At 48.9% G+C, this 13,216-nt stretch overlaps 2 protein-coding genes across 5 annotated transcripts in view; one reads left to right on the forward strand and one right to left on the reverse strand.

Annotated features, from left to right (window-relative positions):
* Positions 1 to 13,216, forward strand: part of noc (no ocelli) — a 155,054-nt gene that overhangs the window by 127,522 nt on the left and 14,316 nt on the right. The window lies entirely within an intron of this gene.
* The window catches only part of LOC129380986 (uncharacterized), a 46,855-nt gene continuing 41,148 nt past the window's right edge, over positions 7,510 to 13,216 (reverse strand). For both annotated transcript variants that reach the window (XR_008609216.2, XM_055063359.1), the window contains one exon: positions 7,510 to 7,957. Coding sequence is in view for 1 of the 2 variants with exons in the window: in XM_055063359.1 (XP_054919334.1) it covers positions 7,853 to 7,957 (105 nt within the window). In the remaining variant the exon portion in view is untranslated. The remainder of the gene's footprint in view (positions 7,958 to 13,216) is intronic.

Consider the following 13,216-nt stretch of genomic DNA (forward strand, 5'->3'; position numbering starts at 1 on the left):
GAAAGCCTTTGCGTCGCGGTCCGACGAGCTCGCGCCGGTGCCCAGTGGCACCACGCGCAAGCAACAGGGCACACCCGGCGCGAAGGACCGCATTCGGACCACGCACCGGTACAACCTGAGGGAACGGTCACCTGTGTGATATCGCGCCTGACGGCGGACTCTTTCCGCCACCCAAGGCCCTCAGTAATATTGCTTAGCCTCAGTGGGTTAGCTTCTTTGCGGCCAGTGCACGAAAAGAAGCTGGCCCCAGCCCAGCTTTCTGCTAATGTTGTTAGCAGTGTGTTGTAGCAGTGTGCATTTTTATTTTTATTTTTGGGTACGCATGCTGAGTGTAATTATTGTGTTAATGTTTTAAGTGTACAGTTGTATAGTTCATTTTTTTTTTTGTTTTGTAACTTGTGCATAGACTTTGACCATTCTTGTTTTCTTCTGTGTTTTTCTTTCTCTTCTCGTTTTCGTTTTTTTTACCTTTTCCTTTTGCCAAGAAGGGGGTCATGTCATGTCATGTCGTGTGTAATTGGCGTGTCGTGCAGCGCGGGGGTGACAATGGTCACGTTGCCTCGTTGGTGCGGGGGAGAGGGAAGCTTCGACCCTGGATCGGCGCGGCGTGTTGTGAACAACGGGCGGCATGGCGGACGTTGAGGAGTGATGCGCGGTACCACGAGGAGAGTGTGCGCGTGCGGGTGTGTGTGTGTGTGCGTGCGTGCGTGCGTGGAGGCCGTTGCTCGTTGCCGCACCAACTCCATCGTATGGCCGCGGATACCGATGGTGGACGGGACCCTATGACATCACGCCAGGAGCTCGGCTCTCTGCAGTCGCCGACGCCGTGCGAACGCCCTGCAACCGCCGCTGTGGCTGCTCATCCATCTTGCATACGGCGGCGTGGCCAGCTGACCTGGCAGTGTCCTGCCCCGTCCACCTGGAGTTCGGGACCACCACCACCACGAAAGCCGCACTCATCGGGCTCGCCGGCAACTTCGACGGAACAACGGTGAGCCCGTTCCTGGGTTAACGTGGCCTGCAATCAGGCCTACGCTCGCAGCTCCCGCGACTTCGGCCACCGCCCTAGCCACAGAACTATACGCGCCGCGTTCTCTTCGCACCCCTGGACATTGCCCCGCGCTAGCAGCAGACTCTTTTGTTAATATTTCTTCCCCCTTCGCGGCGTCATTTTCTTGTATTTTAGAGTGTATGATCTTTTATTTATTATTTTTCCATTATCATTGTATGTATGTTTTTTTTGTACGCATAGTGCTTGCTGGGCTGAGGTAGCAATTAGCTAGTGCATGAAAGGCTCAGTTGTCTTTGGTGCATTAGCCCCTACCAGCTTCTTCGCCAGACTGGTAGGGGGGCAATTAAGGAGAGGAGGATGTGGGGATTTGGGGAATTCGACGCGCCATTGCGCGGGCGCATTTCACCCATGTCTGCAATCCTTTTTGCCACGTCGTCCTTGCTCCGAACCAGTTTTGGCGGTGGCGCTCCACTTGCGCTGGTTCGCGGTGAGGGCGGAGCTAGTGACGTCACGGAGCGGTCCCTGGTGGCTACTGCCGTGACGGTAGCGACTCTCTTGCTCCTTGGGACAGCGCCCGGTACGTACATGCTTCCTCTCGTCCGCCGACACCTTTGTGACTAGGACTGAGCTCACGCACGGTGCCTTTGCCCGTGCGGGGAGCGCGTACCTCGTGTTGTTCCTATCCCGACGCTAAGCCGAAGAACGGGTGCCTAGTGCTCGCGCGAGGTCGTACCACGCCGAGCCGCACTCATCGGAGGCCCAAGCCGAAGGAGATTGCCCGAGCTCTCCCGAGTTGGCCCATCGGTTATCGCGAGAGCAAGTAGCATAGCCGCCGGGACTTTTCCTAGCGGCGCGTCCCAGCTTGAGCCTGTGCTCTCGCAGCGACGTGCTACAGGCGCCCCTAACTGTATTTTCGCCCTTGGTGCGGGACCCCTTTGGTTCCCCGCCGTCCCGGGACTGGGCGTTCGTGCAGTGTTGGGTGCCGTTGGAGACAATAAACGGTTTCCGTCAATTTAGGGCAATACTGTGTTCTTGCGTGCGTCGCTCGGTAGCCCCTCGTGGCCTGAGCTCGCGCGCAGCGGCGCTAGAGGCTGACGGCTGACGCGGCCCTGTGGCTCGCTAAGCTCGAACCCGCGGTGGTCGGTACTCCTGTGAGACCCTAAGACCCCCACAAGATCTTCTTTAAAACTAACCGTAATAGATGCACCGATGTTCCTGCACAGTCGGAACAGTCATTCCTGTCGATGCGTGCCAGTTAACTACGTGAACTCGGTAAAATACCTGGGAGTAATCTTCGACAGAGATTTGTCGTGGCATAGTAAACTATCACACATTTGTGATAAGCTTAGGAGCACTGCGTGGTTATTCTTTCAAATGAAATTTATCGTTCCGCTTCAAGTAAAAAGAACTATTGCGCATGCCTTGCTCTACAGCACTCTTCGATATGCGATTACCGTTATTGCTTTCTGCCCCACCCGATGGCAAAACCGTGTTGATTTTTCGTTAAGAAACATACTAAAACACATAGCCTACAACACTCATTCAATCACAAATGGTAACATCTTCTCAGCGCTTGGCCTTCCATGCTTCTGGACTCTGTTTACGCAATCTGTGGTGCTAAGGCATTTTTGGTTCAGTGCTTTTAAAGTATGTTACACAGCTCCCTCCCCCGAAGCCTTCGTAGTACTGTTCGCTTTGTAGTTCCACGATCCTCAACAAGATATGGGGAAGTTGTGTTTATGTGCCGAAAATTCTGAACGATTTGCCAAATGAGGCATTTTACATTACATCAAAAAAGCCATTGAAAAACATGATTTGTTCACTCTAACATGGTAGCTTCAACGTGTGTAAAATATGCTGGTCATCATTTCTAAAACATATACATCCTAACTGTTAATCCTCCTGCATTATATTGTGATATGTCTATGGTAAAGTAAATATTGCACGCTCGTCTGCTGATTTTGCTGGGCCAAGTTTCTCAAGCCACTGGTGGCTTTCACAGGCCCGTTTCTTGTACTCTGTATTCCTTTGTGCAATGAAAATTATTATTATTATTATTATTATTATTATTATTATTATTATTATTATTATTATTATTATTATTATTATTAGACTATTGTTGGAATTCCGTTCTGCACCGTTCCGCAAATTGTACAAAACAATCTGTCTTCCTCAACTCGAATACGCGTCGGTCGTTCAGAAAGGGATTTCCAGATCCAACAGTGACATTATAGATCGGGTCCAGAAAAAGTTTCTGAGCGTATATCATCACCGCTTTGCTAAGACAGACACTGTACCTTGTTCGAACACTGTTGGATTATTTTGGTTGCCCTTACTTCGCTGCCGACGTAATCACGCTTACCTGCTGTTTCTTTTCAAACTGCTTCACGCTATCCTCACCTGCCCCGAACTCCTCAGTTGTATCACGTTTCGTAACCCGCTCAATATCACCAGAGTACATAGACCGTTCCATGTCCCTGCCGGTCATCACCAACACTCAACCGTCCACAGAGTATAGTCTTTTTAACGCCTAATTTCATGATCTCGATATTTTTCATAACTCGTTGTCATTGTCATTGTTCTTTTCCTAGCTCTGCGTTGTTATACCATAGTTTCACATATTGTTCAACTGCCCTTCTCCTCCTTTTTTCTTCTGTATTCACCTTGCGCCTTATATGTATACTCTTCTTTTTCAGATTGAACTTTTTGTTTATTGATGTTTTTTTTACTTATATTCCCACGCCGATTTTTCTTTTCTAATATATGCGTGCGCCAGCACTTAGACTTCATGGTTGTTCCTGGGCACGGTAAATAAATGATTGATTGATTGATTGATTGATTGATTGATTGATTGATTGATTGATTGATTGATTGATTGATTGATTGATTGATTGGGAGCTTATATATTTGTGTGAGCTACAATAAATATTCCACCAATTTCCTAAAAACACAGAAATTACTTATATAACTTGGGTGCACGATTTACTGCATACACGGAAGTCGACCCACGCGGCATTTATACCATTTTCACAAGCTACGAGATTGAACCGCGAACTCTAAAATAAAAAAAATAAATTTTGGGGTTTTACCTGCCAAAACCACCTTCTGATTATGAGGTATGCCATAATGGAGGACTCTGGAAATTTCGACCACCTGGGGTTCTTTAACGTGCACCTAAATCTAAGTACACGGGTGTTTCCGCATTTCGCCCCCACCGAAATGCGGCCGCCGTGGCCGCCGCGAACTCTGCTAGGAGAAAGAAAGGACACACTCTGTGCATAGGGTCGGCTATGTGTTCTTTAATAGGCACCTGTACGCCCACAGTAATCACCGACAAGATTTCATCACTTTCTGGTTTGACGTTTTGAGCTTTCCAGGCTCTGGAAGATATCTGTAGAAGACTTGCGCCGGTCGATATTTCTGGTAGCGTCCAGTCGGGGTAAAGTGACACATCCCGAATGTTTGCCGGCAGGCTAGGAATACACCCACCGTGACCTTGGTCCGGCACAGTTCAGAAGAACCAGCGGCGTACGCAAAACAAAGCACCCATAATTCACGGTTGTCGGTTGAGCTTGCAGCGTTTAATCTTTGGAACTGCGCGACACGGCTCGCCCTTCCGGCGGAGAAATGTGGGACCCGAGAAACGTCGGAGCAAGACGTCGGGGACAAATTGCCTTCGCGAAAGGTGCGAAGAAAGGAGGACGGTAGAAACCGAGGCGCGTGTCAGTGCTTGAGGGACAGCTCTGCTTCCAGAGAGCGGCGCTGCCAAGGAAGCCGGAAAAAGGGTTCACATTTCATCCTGCACGAAAGCTGAAGAGAAACTAAAAATACCCGTCCAACAAGTGACGTCGTTCGATCCCTTCACTCCTCCCCGGGGGGTGGGGGTAGAAAGCGAGAGCACGAAAAAGAGGCGCAGAAATAAAGACGAAAGAAGAAGAATCCATAACGAGCTCGTTGAACGGACGCTACAGCGCGCGCTAAAAATGATCCGCAGTGCCGGCGACGCCAGCGCGTGTCTGGGAAGCCCGGCCATGGTATATGAAGACAGCCGACAAATCTGCCAGCAATGGTCCCTGGCAGGGCGACGAGTCTCCCAAAGAGTGAGTAGGACGACGTCGGCGGCGCTAAATTTAAACCTCGCGTGGCGTGCGCGGCATGCGCGCCGCAGAGTTCTGGCGGGCCCGCGCGTTCCCCTGGCGCCCTCCCTGCGTAACAAGTAGTTCGAAGCACCACCGCAGCTGCTTCTGGCGGTCGTCGCGAACGCGCCGGGGCGCGCGCGAGCAGTGACCGATATGCGCGCTGCACTTGAAGGCGGCCGCGCTGTGTGGCCACAAAATGGTCACTTCGAGCTTCCGCTCTTTCTCCCGTGTGTTCCCCGCGTGGGGGGGCTGCTTGGATCTGACTTGCGTGCGCGCGACGACTGCGCACGTCCAAACGCCGCGGAAGTCAGTCCCGGAGTCGTCAGCACAGACGCGCGAGGCCCCCGCCTTCGCGCGGCATTAACCGTGGAGGAGACAAGTGCGAGATATGAGAGGCCTTTGGAAATGGGCCATACGATTCGGTCCGTATCGCGCCGCCTTTGCAAATAGCTTGGCCTGTGGATACATCGCTTGAGCTTTTTTTTCGCGCTCATTCAAATGCACACGAACTTCTTGAAAGGCCCACTTGGATTGTCACTAAAACTGATTCCGCGCTTTTTCCTGTTGATTGTTAGAAGTACTGAATGCTGGGCGAGTTGGTATTCCATACTTGCGCACAATGGCGTGAAAAAACAAGGGATAAGAAAAAAACGCGATACGAGCGCGGGCTGAAGAGGGGCTAACGCTAAAGAAGCGCGACTCGCTGGTATTCCGCCTTTGCACGCCTTGTCTCACCGCACGAAGAAGGTGGGAAGCCGATTTGGTGTAAATGTTGTCTTTTCGGCAAGAAATAGGCTGGCGCCGCATCTGTGCAGCGTAGAAAGAAAGGTTGAAGGCAATGCGCAAAAATTAAGTGAGCGTGATGTTAAGCACCGTGACAGGTTGAGTCTGGAAATGGTATAGTGTATCACGTTCCCTTGTCCTGCGGGAAGTGGTACATCGGTTAAACCGGACGGTGTTCGAATAAACGTTTAATGGACCACAGAGTTTCGTTGAAAGGGGAGCACTCGTCTAATTTGTGCCTACATTGCAAAGAATCCAAGTGCAAATCGTTGCTGAATAAAACTAAGGTTTTGTCAAGGCAGAAAGTTAGGGTTTGCTGGAGATTGCTGAACATCCTTTATTCAGAAGTCCGGTGACATGCGCGTTGCGAGGCCGTCTGTGATGCTGCATAAAGTAGAAATTGATTATTTAGCCGCTAATCTTCAAGCGTTTACACGTGGTTGTGCCATGGTATATACTTGTGTTTCTGACAATAAACTACAGAATAGTATGCGCTCGCATCGTGCTTTTTAATCGTCCACTGTTTATTTTTTCGCAATTTTTCGTCAGTGCTGTTTCTTCTCCAGCGCTCCCAAACCGAGGGCACCGTGAAAACTGCCTCCCTCAGCTCTAAAGGGATCGACATAGCCGCGATCTGTTGAGAATCAAATAACAGAGTTTCTTTGCAATGGGCGATGTATAATAGGAGATTCATTGTGCGAGTCACATGTAGTTTTCTTTCGGGGTAAATATGGAATGTATGCCTATGGCAAAAAGCTGTGCGATACTCTTGGAATTCACTCAATGCTGCTGCGCGGCGTTCACAACGAACCGCTGCCTATAGCGTTCCTTCAGGTTTGCAACACGGCAGATGCCTCAATGCGTATTTCCTTTCTCTTTATTTCTTTTCTTTTCTTTCTATTCGGTTTGGAATTAATCTACTATATGGAACAGCGTTGGCACTCCGGTGGTCAGACTACTCATGGCAAGAATGTACAAGACAATTAAGTTAATTAAATTCTCATGATTTACGAGCCAAAACCACGATGGCACGCCGTAATGGGGGACTTGGGAATAATTTTCACCACTTGAGTTTCCTTAATGTGCACCCAATGCACGGTACACGAGCGTCTTTGCCTTTCGCTCCCGGGATTTGATCCCGCGACCTCGTGTTCAGGAGTGCCATGCCATAGCCACTAAACCACCAAGGGGGCTTATTCACACACACAAAAAAAAGAACAGGTGCAGAATAATAATATGTAGCTACCGCATGCCGTTCAACTGAAAACGCATTCTCACGAGAAGACGAGTGAAAGCAGCGGATGTTGACTGTGAATTCAAGAGGATCCGGAAACACTGATACTTTATGCTTTGGGACTGACAATGGTCCCTGTATATATAGGCACAGGCGTAAACACTTGACGAAACATAACAATGTGTTATTAACGAAGGAACAACCCTTATTAGGGCTATTAAGAGAAAGAGAGAGAGAGAGAGATAAAAGAGATGAGAAAGGCTACCAAAATTTTACCGGTGGGTTCGCAGCAGCCAACCATCCTCCCGTGTACTCTCAAATAAATAAGCAGTTTATTTGATGGAATATTCCTTTTAATGGAAGCTCAATTCAGAAAAAGCAACGTCCTGCACAGATCGTGCTCAATTTAAGTAATAGCATGAAAACATGCTTAAATGCTGGCAAATCTGAATGCAAACAGAATTATTAACTCTGAATGAATATGTGGGGCCCAAAATTCTCATTCAGGCAGCCACTGTCCAGCTTGCAAGCCCTATTGTGAAAAAGCAGTAGTCAACGGGAAATTGACAGCCACTGTTAGCAGCCTGCACGACAAAGCACATTCATGTGGCTGCTTTGTTTATTTTGGTTATCTGGCTCACGCAAGTAATGCGAACAAGTGAGCAATTATAAAACATCATTAGCTTATTGAGGCCCAAAAATGCTCATTCGGGAAGCCACTGTCGAGTTGACGGGCCCTATGGTGAAGCAGCAGCAGCCGAGGCCAGATGAACCACCAGTGTCGGCAGCCTGCATGTCGAAACGAAAACACCAAGTCGAACTGAAAACAAAATCAGCCATGTTGGAGCCACCGTCAAGCTTTACATGCCCCTAAAGGCCAATAAATGGAACCAAGAAATAACATAAACACTCCGTCGGCTCCGTTACTCCACAGCACAGTCATATTTAGTTTCATTAGGCCCCTTGAACTGATAATAGCAGTGCAAGCACAGTGACATGCCCCCGTTGCCCGCTTCCAGGTAGTTGTGCCGCCCGTATTGTTCTTTACAGCCTGTTGAGACGACTAATGCTAGTGCAAGCACTGGGAGAAGCAATAATAAGCTTAAGGTCTGCCGAAACAGTCATGTTGGAGCCATCGTTAAGCTTTACATGCCCCTAAAGGACAATAAATGCAGTCAAGCGATAACAAAATACATCGTCGGCTCGGTTTACTCCACTGCACAGTGTGGGGATTTTGGGAATTCGACGCGCCATTGCACGGGCGCATTCACCTATTCTGCTATCCCTACGCCTCACACCCTCCTCACTCCGAACCAGTTGTCAGCGGTTGCGCTCCACTCGTGATGGTTCGCGGTGAGGGCGGGGCTAAGACGTCACGAGGGGCCCCTGGCGGCTACTCTCGTGGCGGTAGGGTGTCGCTTCTCAAGGACTGAGTTCATGCGTGGTGCCCTTGCCCGTGCGGGGAGCGCGTACCTCGTGTTGATCCTTTCCGGACGCTAAGCTGAAGAACGGATGCCGAGCGCTCGCGCGAGGTCGTACCACACCAAGCCGCACTTATCGGAGGCCCAAGCCGAAGGAGATTGCCCGAGCTCTTGCGAGTTGGCCCATTGGTTATCGCGAGAGCAAGTCGCATAGCCGCCGGGACTTTTCCTGGCTGCGTGTCCCAGCTTGAGCCTGTGCTCTCGCAGCGACGTGCTATAGGCACCCTTGACTGTATTTTTCGCCCTTGGTGCGGGACCCCCTTTGGTTCCCCACTACCCTGGGACCGGGTGTTTGGGCAGTGTCAGGTGCCGCTGGATACAATAAACAGTTTCCGTTAACTCAGGGCAATACTGTGTTCTTGTGTGCGTCGCTTGGTAGCCCTTGCGGCCTGAGCTCGCGCGCAGCAGCGCTAAAGGCTGACGGCTGACGCGGCCCTGTGCCTCACTAAACTCGAACCCGCGGTGGTCGACCGGTACTCCTGCGAGACCTGAAGACCCCACAACAGTCAATGTCACTTTCATTAAGCAAACGTATTGTATCACTTTCATGCAAACGTATTGACATGCCCCTGTTAGGCGGCCTGTTTCCAGGTAGTTGTGCTGTCCCTATTGTTCTCTGCATCCTGTTGAGCGGAATAATGCCAATGTGGAAGGCCCAAAATACTCTATCGGGCAGCCACCAGTGAGCTTGACGGGCACTGTAGCGAAATAACTGTAGTCGGGGCACGCTTGAAAGGCACCTTTAGCAGTCTGCACTTCAAAGCGCAGTTCTGTCGTAGCCATTGTTCAATTTGTTTACCTGATTGGGCAAGCAACACCAATGCGAGCACTGTTACTAACCCTTAATAACTCTGCTAGCATTTTTTGTACCGAAAAGTGCTGAGTAAAGTTGAATGCGTTTTATTGTGGCAATTTGTTCATTGCACAAGCCGTAGGCAAAGCGCCGACCAGAATAAGACAATGAAATTGGAGCAGTAATAAATGGTGGAAGTTGCAAAAGCTGTCAGTGCATCGCTTTGCTGGGCTCTATTCACTGAAAAATGCCTGCGTAACGATGAAAGCGTCAGACAGAAAATGACACCCCCCTGCACAATGTTATTCGTGTTGCATAATGTTATTCGTGCTGAAAATTTGTGCCACCATATGTGATGGGCAGCGAAAGTGTCTGTTTACTAAAACTGGAAGCATGAAAAATGCAATGACACAGCAAGGTGCTGCTTCACAAATATGGCACCCTTTCATGTGGACTTCTCGCGAGCTGCCGCATGCATTGATGCATAAACATATGAACAGGTGTAAGAGGCGAAGTTACTGCGCAACCCACGTGATGCTCTTAAGAAAATGTATCTGTCAACTTTTCCGTTGTCATAGCTGATTGAACTTTCTTTTGTGCAAGTTGGTTAATCACATTGTGGCAACAACACAAGAAGCAAGGACCGAAAACACAGCGAGAAGGCAGATTGAGAAGACCAGAGGCGGCTTGCACGAACATTTAATAACGAAAGTAATACCGAATTTAAGAACGCGTTCTCGTGCGGACTAGGCGTTGTCTATGGAACATTTAAGAACGCGCTCTTAAATTCGTTATTATTTTCGTTATTAAATGATTGTGCAAGCCGCCCCAGGTAGACCAGAGAGAAAGGCTTTAGTGAGATCGAAGAGGCCAGTGCTGCGGTTCACAGTACTTGGTGCTTTGAATGAGACGAGTTAATGAAATTGTGAAAAAGAGACGTTGCTGAAAGAAAACTTACAAAAACAAATGCTACTATAAAATAAAAGGGCAGAAATCAGAATAAACACAAACACGCACATATGCAGGCACATCTTCACACACATTAACACAAACGCGAGCGCGAGAACTAAGAAAATCTCAGATATAAAGAAATGGGAGAAATAAAGAATATACACAAACGCAAGAAAACGCGCGCACATTTACACACAGACAGAGGTAGAGGTATTAGGAGTCGGTTCAGAAGCTGCTGTGCCTACCTTGTCGTATGCTTTTTTTGTTCTTTTTTTGCATCGTTGCTTTAACACTGTCACAGGAATTTTTCGTAGCACCATATCACGAGAATCGAAAAGCAGCGTATAGGTGTGTTGTGGGAACGCATATCAAGCGCTGGCAGCACACCCTAGACGTGATTGTGACACAGCAGGCATTCTACAGCTGGTGTGTGCCGATAGCAAATAGTACTAAGCCACACAGCGACGCGAATTTATGCCAAGTTACTGTGTAAAGGCACCAGTTTAACGGTCATAATTTTATACGACTTGGCACTGTGGCTGACATTAAGGAAACAAACACTGTGACCAAACACCTGGCCGTTACTAATTCAATGGCATTCGCTCAAGCAGCGCGTGTTAGTCACTGGTTGTTAGCACTGGTGGACAGCAATCAATAGACGGTGGTAGACAACGCTCGAACGACGCTGCTAGACGCTTGGATATCTTACACTGCTGACAACGATTGTTCGCGCTGAACAGGCAGCAACAAATCTTTGTGTTAGAGGTTGCTTTCGCAAATCTTTTCTGTTGAGACACTCGTAGGATTGTTTTATCCGTGTACGCTTTTCTCATTACTACAGAGAATGGTATTGGCCCATTACTTCACTCCGTCCGACGAAAAACACACCCGCCGCTCACAGTGTAGCAGATTTCGGCAAGCTTTCCTCGTCGTAACTTCACTTTGGAGCAAAACAAAACACCACGGAACGAACATGCAGGATGTTTGATTGTAGTGGTGTGTCGCCGCGGCATCCTGTTTTCAGACGAAGCGTAGCGCAATGTCACCGATGCTCGCTGCAATCTTTCTTTGCCACATCGCGGCTCAGAACAAACGCACGTGGCACAAATGGTCATCGTAAGCTCGCGATAATATTTCCGGCATGATAGACTACCACAAACAGTCGGATAATTCACTCTGACGAGGGACAGGCGCACACAGCTGACGGGACTCGGCCCCATTCGAAGCGCGGAAGGCCATCGTCTCCGTCGGCGGAGTCACCGGTCCTCCGGCCCGTGACGTCAATATAGAGTACGCGCCCATTAGTGGAGGCTCGCGCGCATCCGCCTTAGAGGAGCAAATGTCGCTTTTTTCTAAAGTTGTACTCGACTATAGTTTCATGACTTGGAAATTAAGTCATTGCTTGTTGAGACGTGTATACATACTAAATGATAGAAAGATACGAGTCCAACCAAGAGAGAAGCTCACAGGAAGGTGAAGGCTTGACATGATCAACAGTGGTCAAACAAAAAATGTCCTATAGTAGAACAAGGAATGTCGCTGGAGCGATATTCCTTGTTCAACTACCGTTGAGCGCAGAGGTAAGAGTGTTCATGGAGAGACGGCACGTGTGTTACTAAGTTGAATTGTGGGGTATTACATGCCAAAACCACGATTTGATTATGAGGCACGCCGTAGTGGGTGACTCCGGAATAATTTTCACCACCGGGGGATCTTTCGCGTGCCCCTAATGCAAGGGACACGGGACTTTTTGCATTTCGCCCACGTTGAAATGCGGCCACCGCGGCCGGGATTTGATCCTGCGACTTCGTGCTTAGCAGCGCAACACCATAGCCGCTAAGCCATCGGGGTGGATGTGCGTTACTAAATGCGACAGCTACCTTGGTCTATATCCTCCTAATCAATGTAAATAGTCATAGCGGTGGTTCAGGAGTACATACCGTAAGTAAGTAGCAGAAAAGAACAGACGAATGATTGGTTAGACATGCACGCCAGTACAAATGTATGCGCTGTAGTTCTCTTGCATAACAAGGGAACGAAATATAATGAGACAGCATTGCACGCCGAACATCCGACCGCGAATACAAGAAATCACATTGGAGCTGAAGTTTCTTTTTAACTGCGCCGAGTGAAAACTGCACTGCAAGGTTATCAGAGAAATGCAGAACACCATTAGGTTCATATCTCAGTAGGTCATCCACGCGACCCATTTAGCGTCATGCTAACTATTCGTTGTAATCGTTCATACCATTCAACATGCCTGAAAGCGTTTTACTTTATTATATAGTATATTGGTTGAGACGCTGAGAATCAAAGAAGGAAATGTATTCAGACTGCAGCACGCAAGGTGGCTGAATGTCTCCACCTCCATTTTTTTTACAGTTTTTTTACGAGGGAAACGTCACTCAGCCATACAGTGGGCCGCGGCGGTAAAGGCGCCGTTTTCCATCGTCGGCAGCGCTGTCGGCAAGATCATTCGTACTTAGTCGATGCGCTCCTGTCCTCAAGTTCCCCGGCCGCCAACCAATCTTCCTCGCGTCATCACACCTTTACGACCACGCTTTTTGATACGCGGGTAGCACGAGGCTGCGGAGCGTGGAGCGGCCGACAACACGATTTCTTGCTTGCAACGATAAGCATGGATAATGGCTTGATTTTTGTTTTCGGCGAGTGTAGAAGTCCTCAAAGAAAACGCGCGTCCAAGGCGCCATTATTATCGTGATTACGAGCCAAATGACTCCTTGATCTGCGCTAGCGATAGTGGCTTTCGGCCCTAATGATTCCGAATGATTCGAAGCGGAGCGCATGCACGGCCATTCCGGC

Source organism: Dermacentor andersoni, chromosome 1, assembly GCF_023375885.2.
Source record: "Dermacentor andersoni chromosome 1, qqDerAnde1_hic_scaffold, whole genome shotgun sequence".
Lineage (NCBI taxonomy): Eukaryota > Metazoa > Arthropoda > Arachnida > Ixodida > Ixodidae > Dermacentor > Dermacentor andersoni.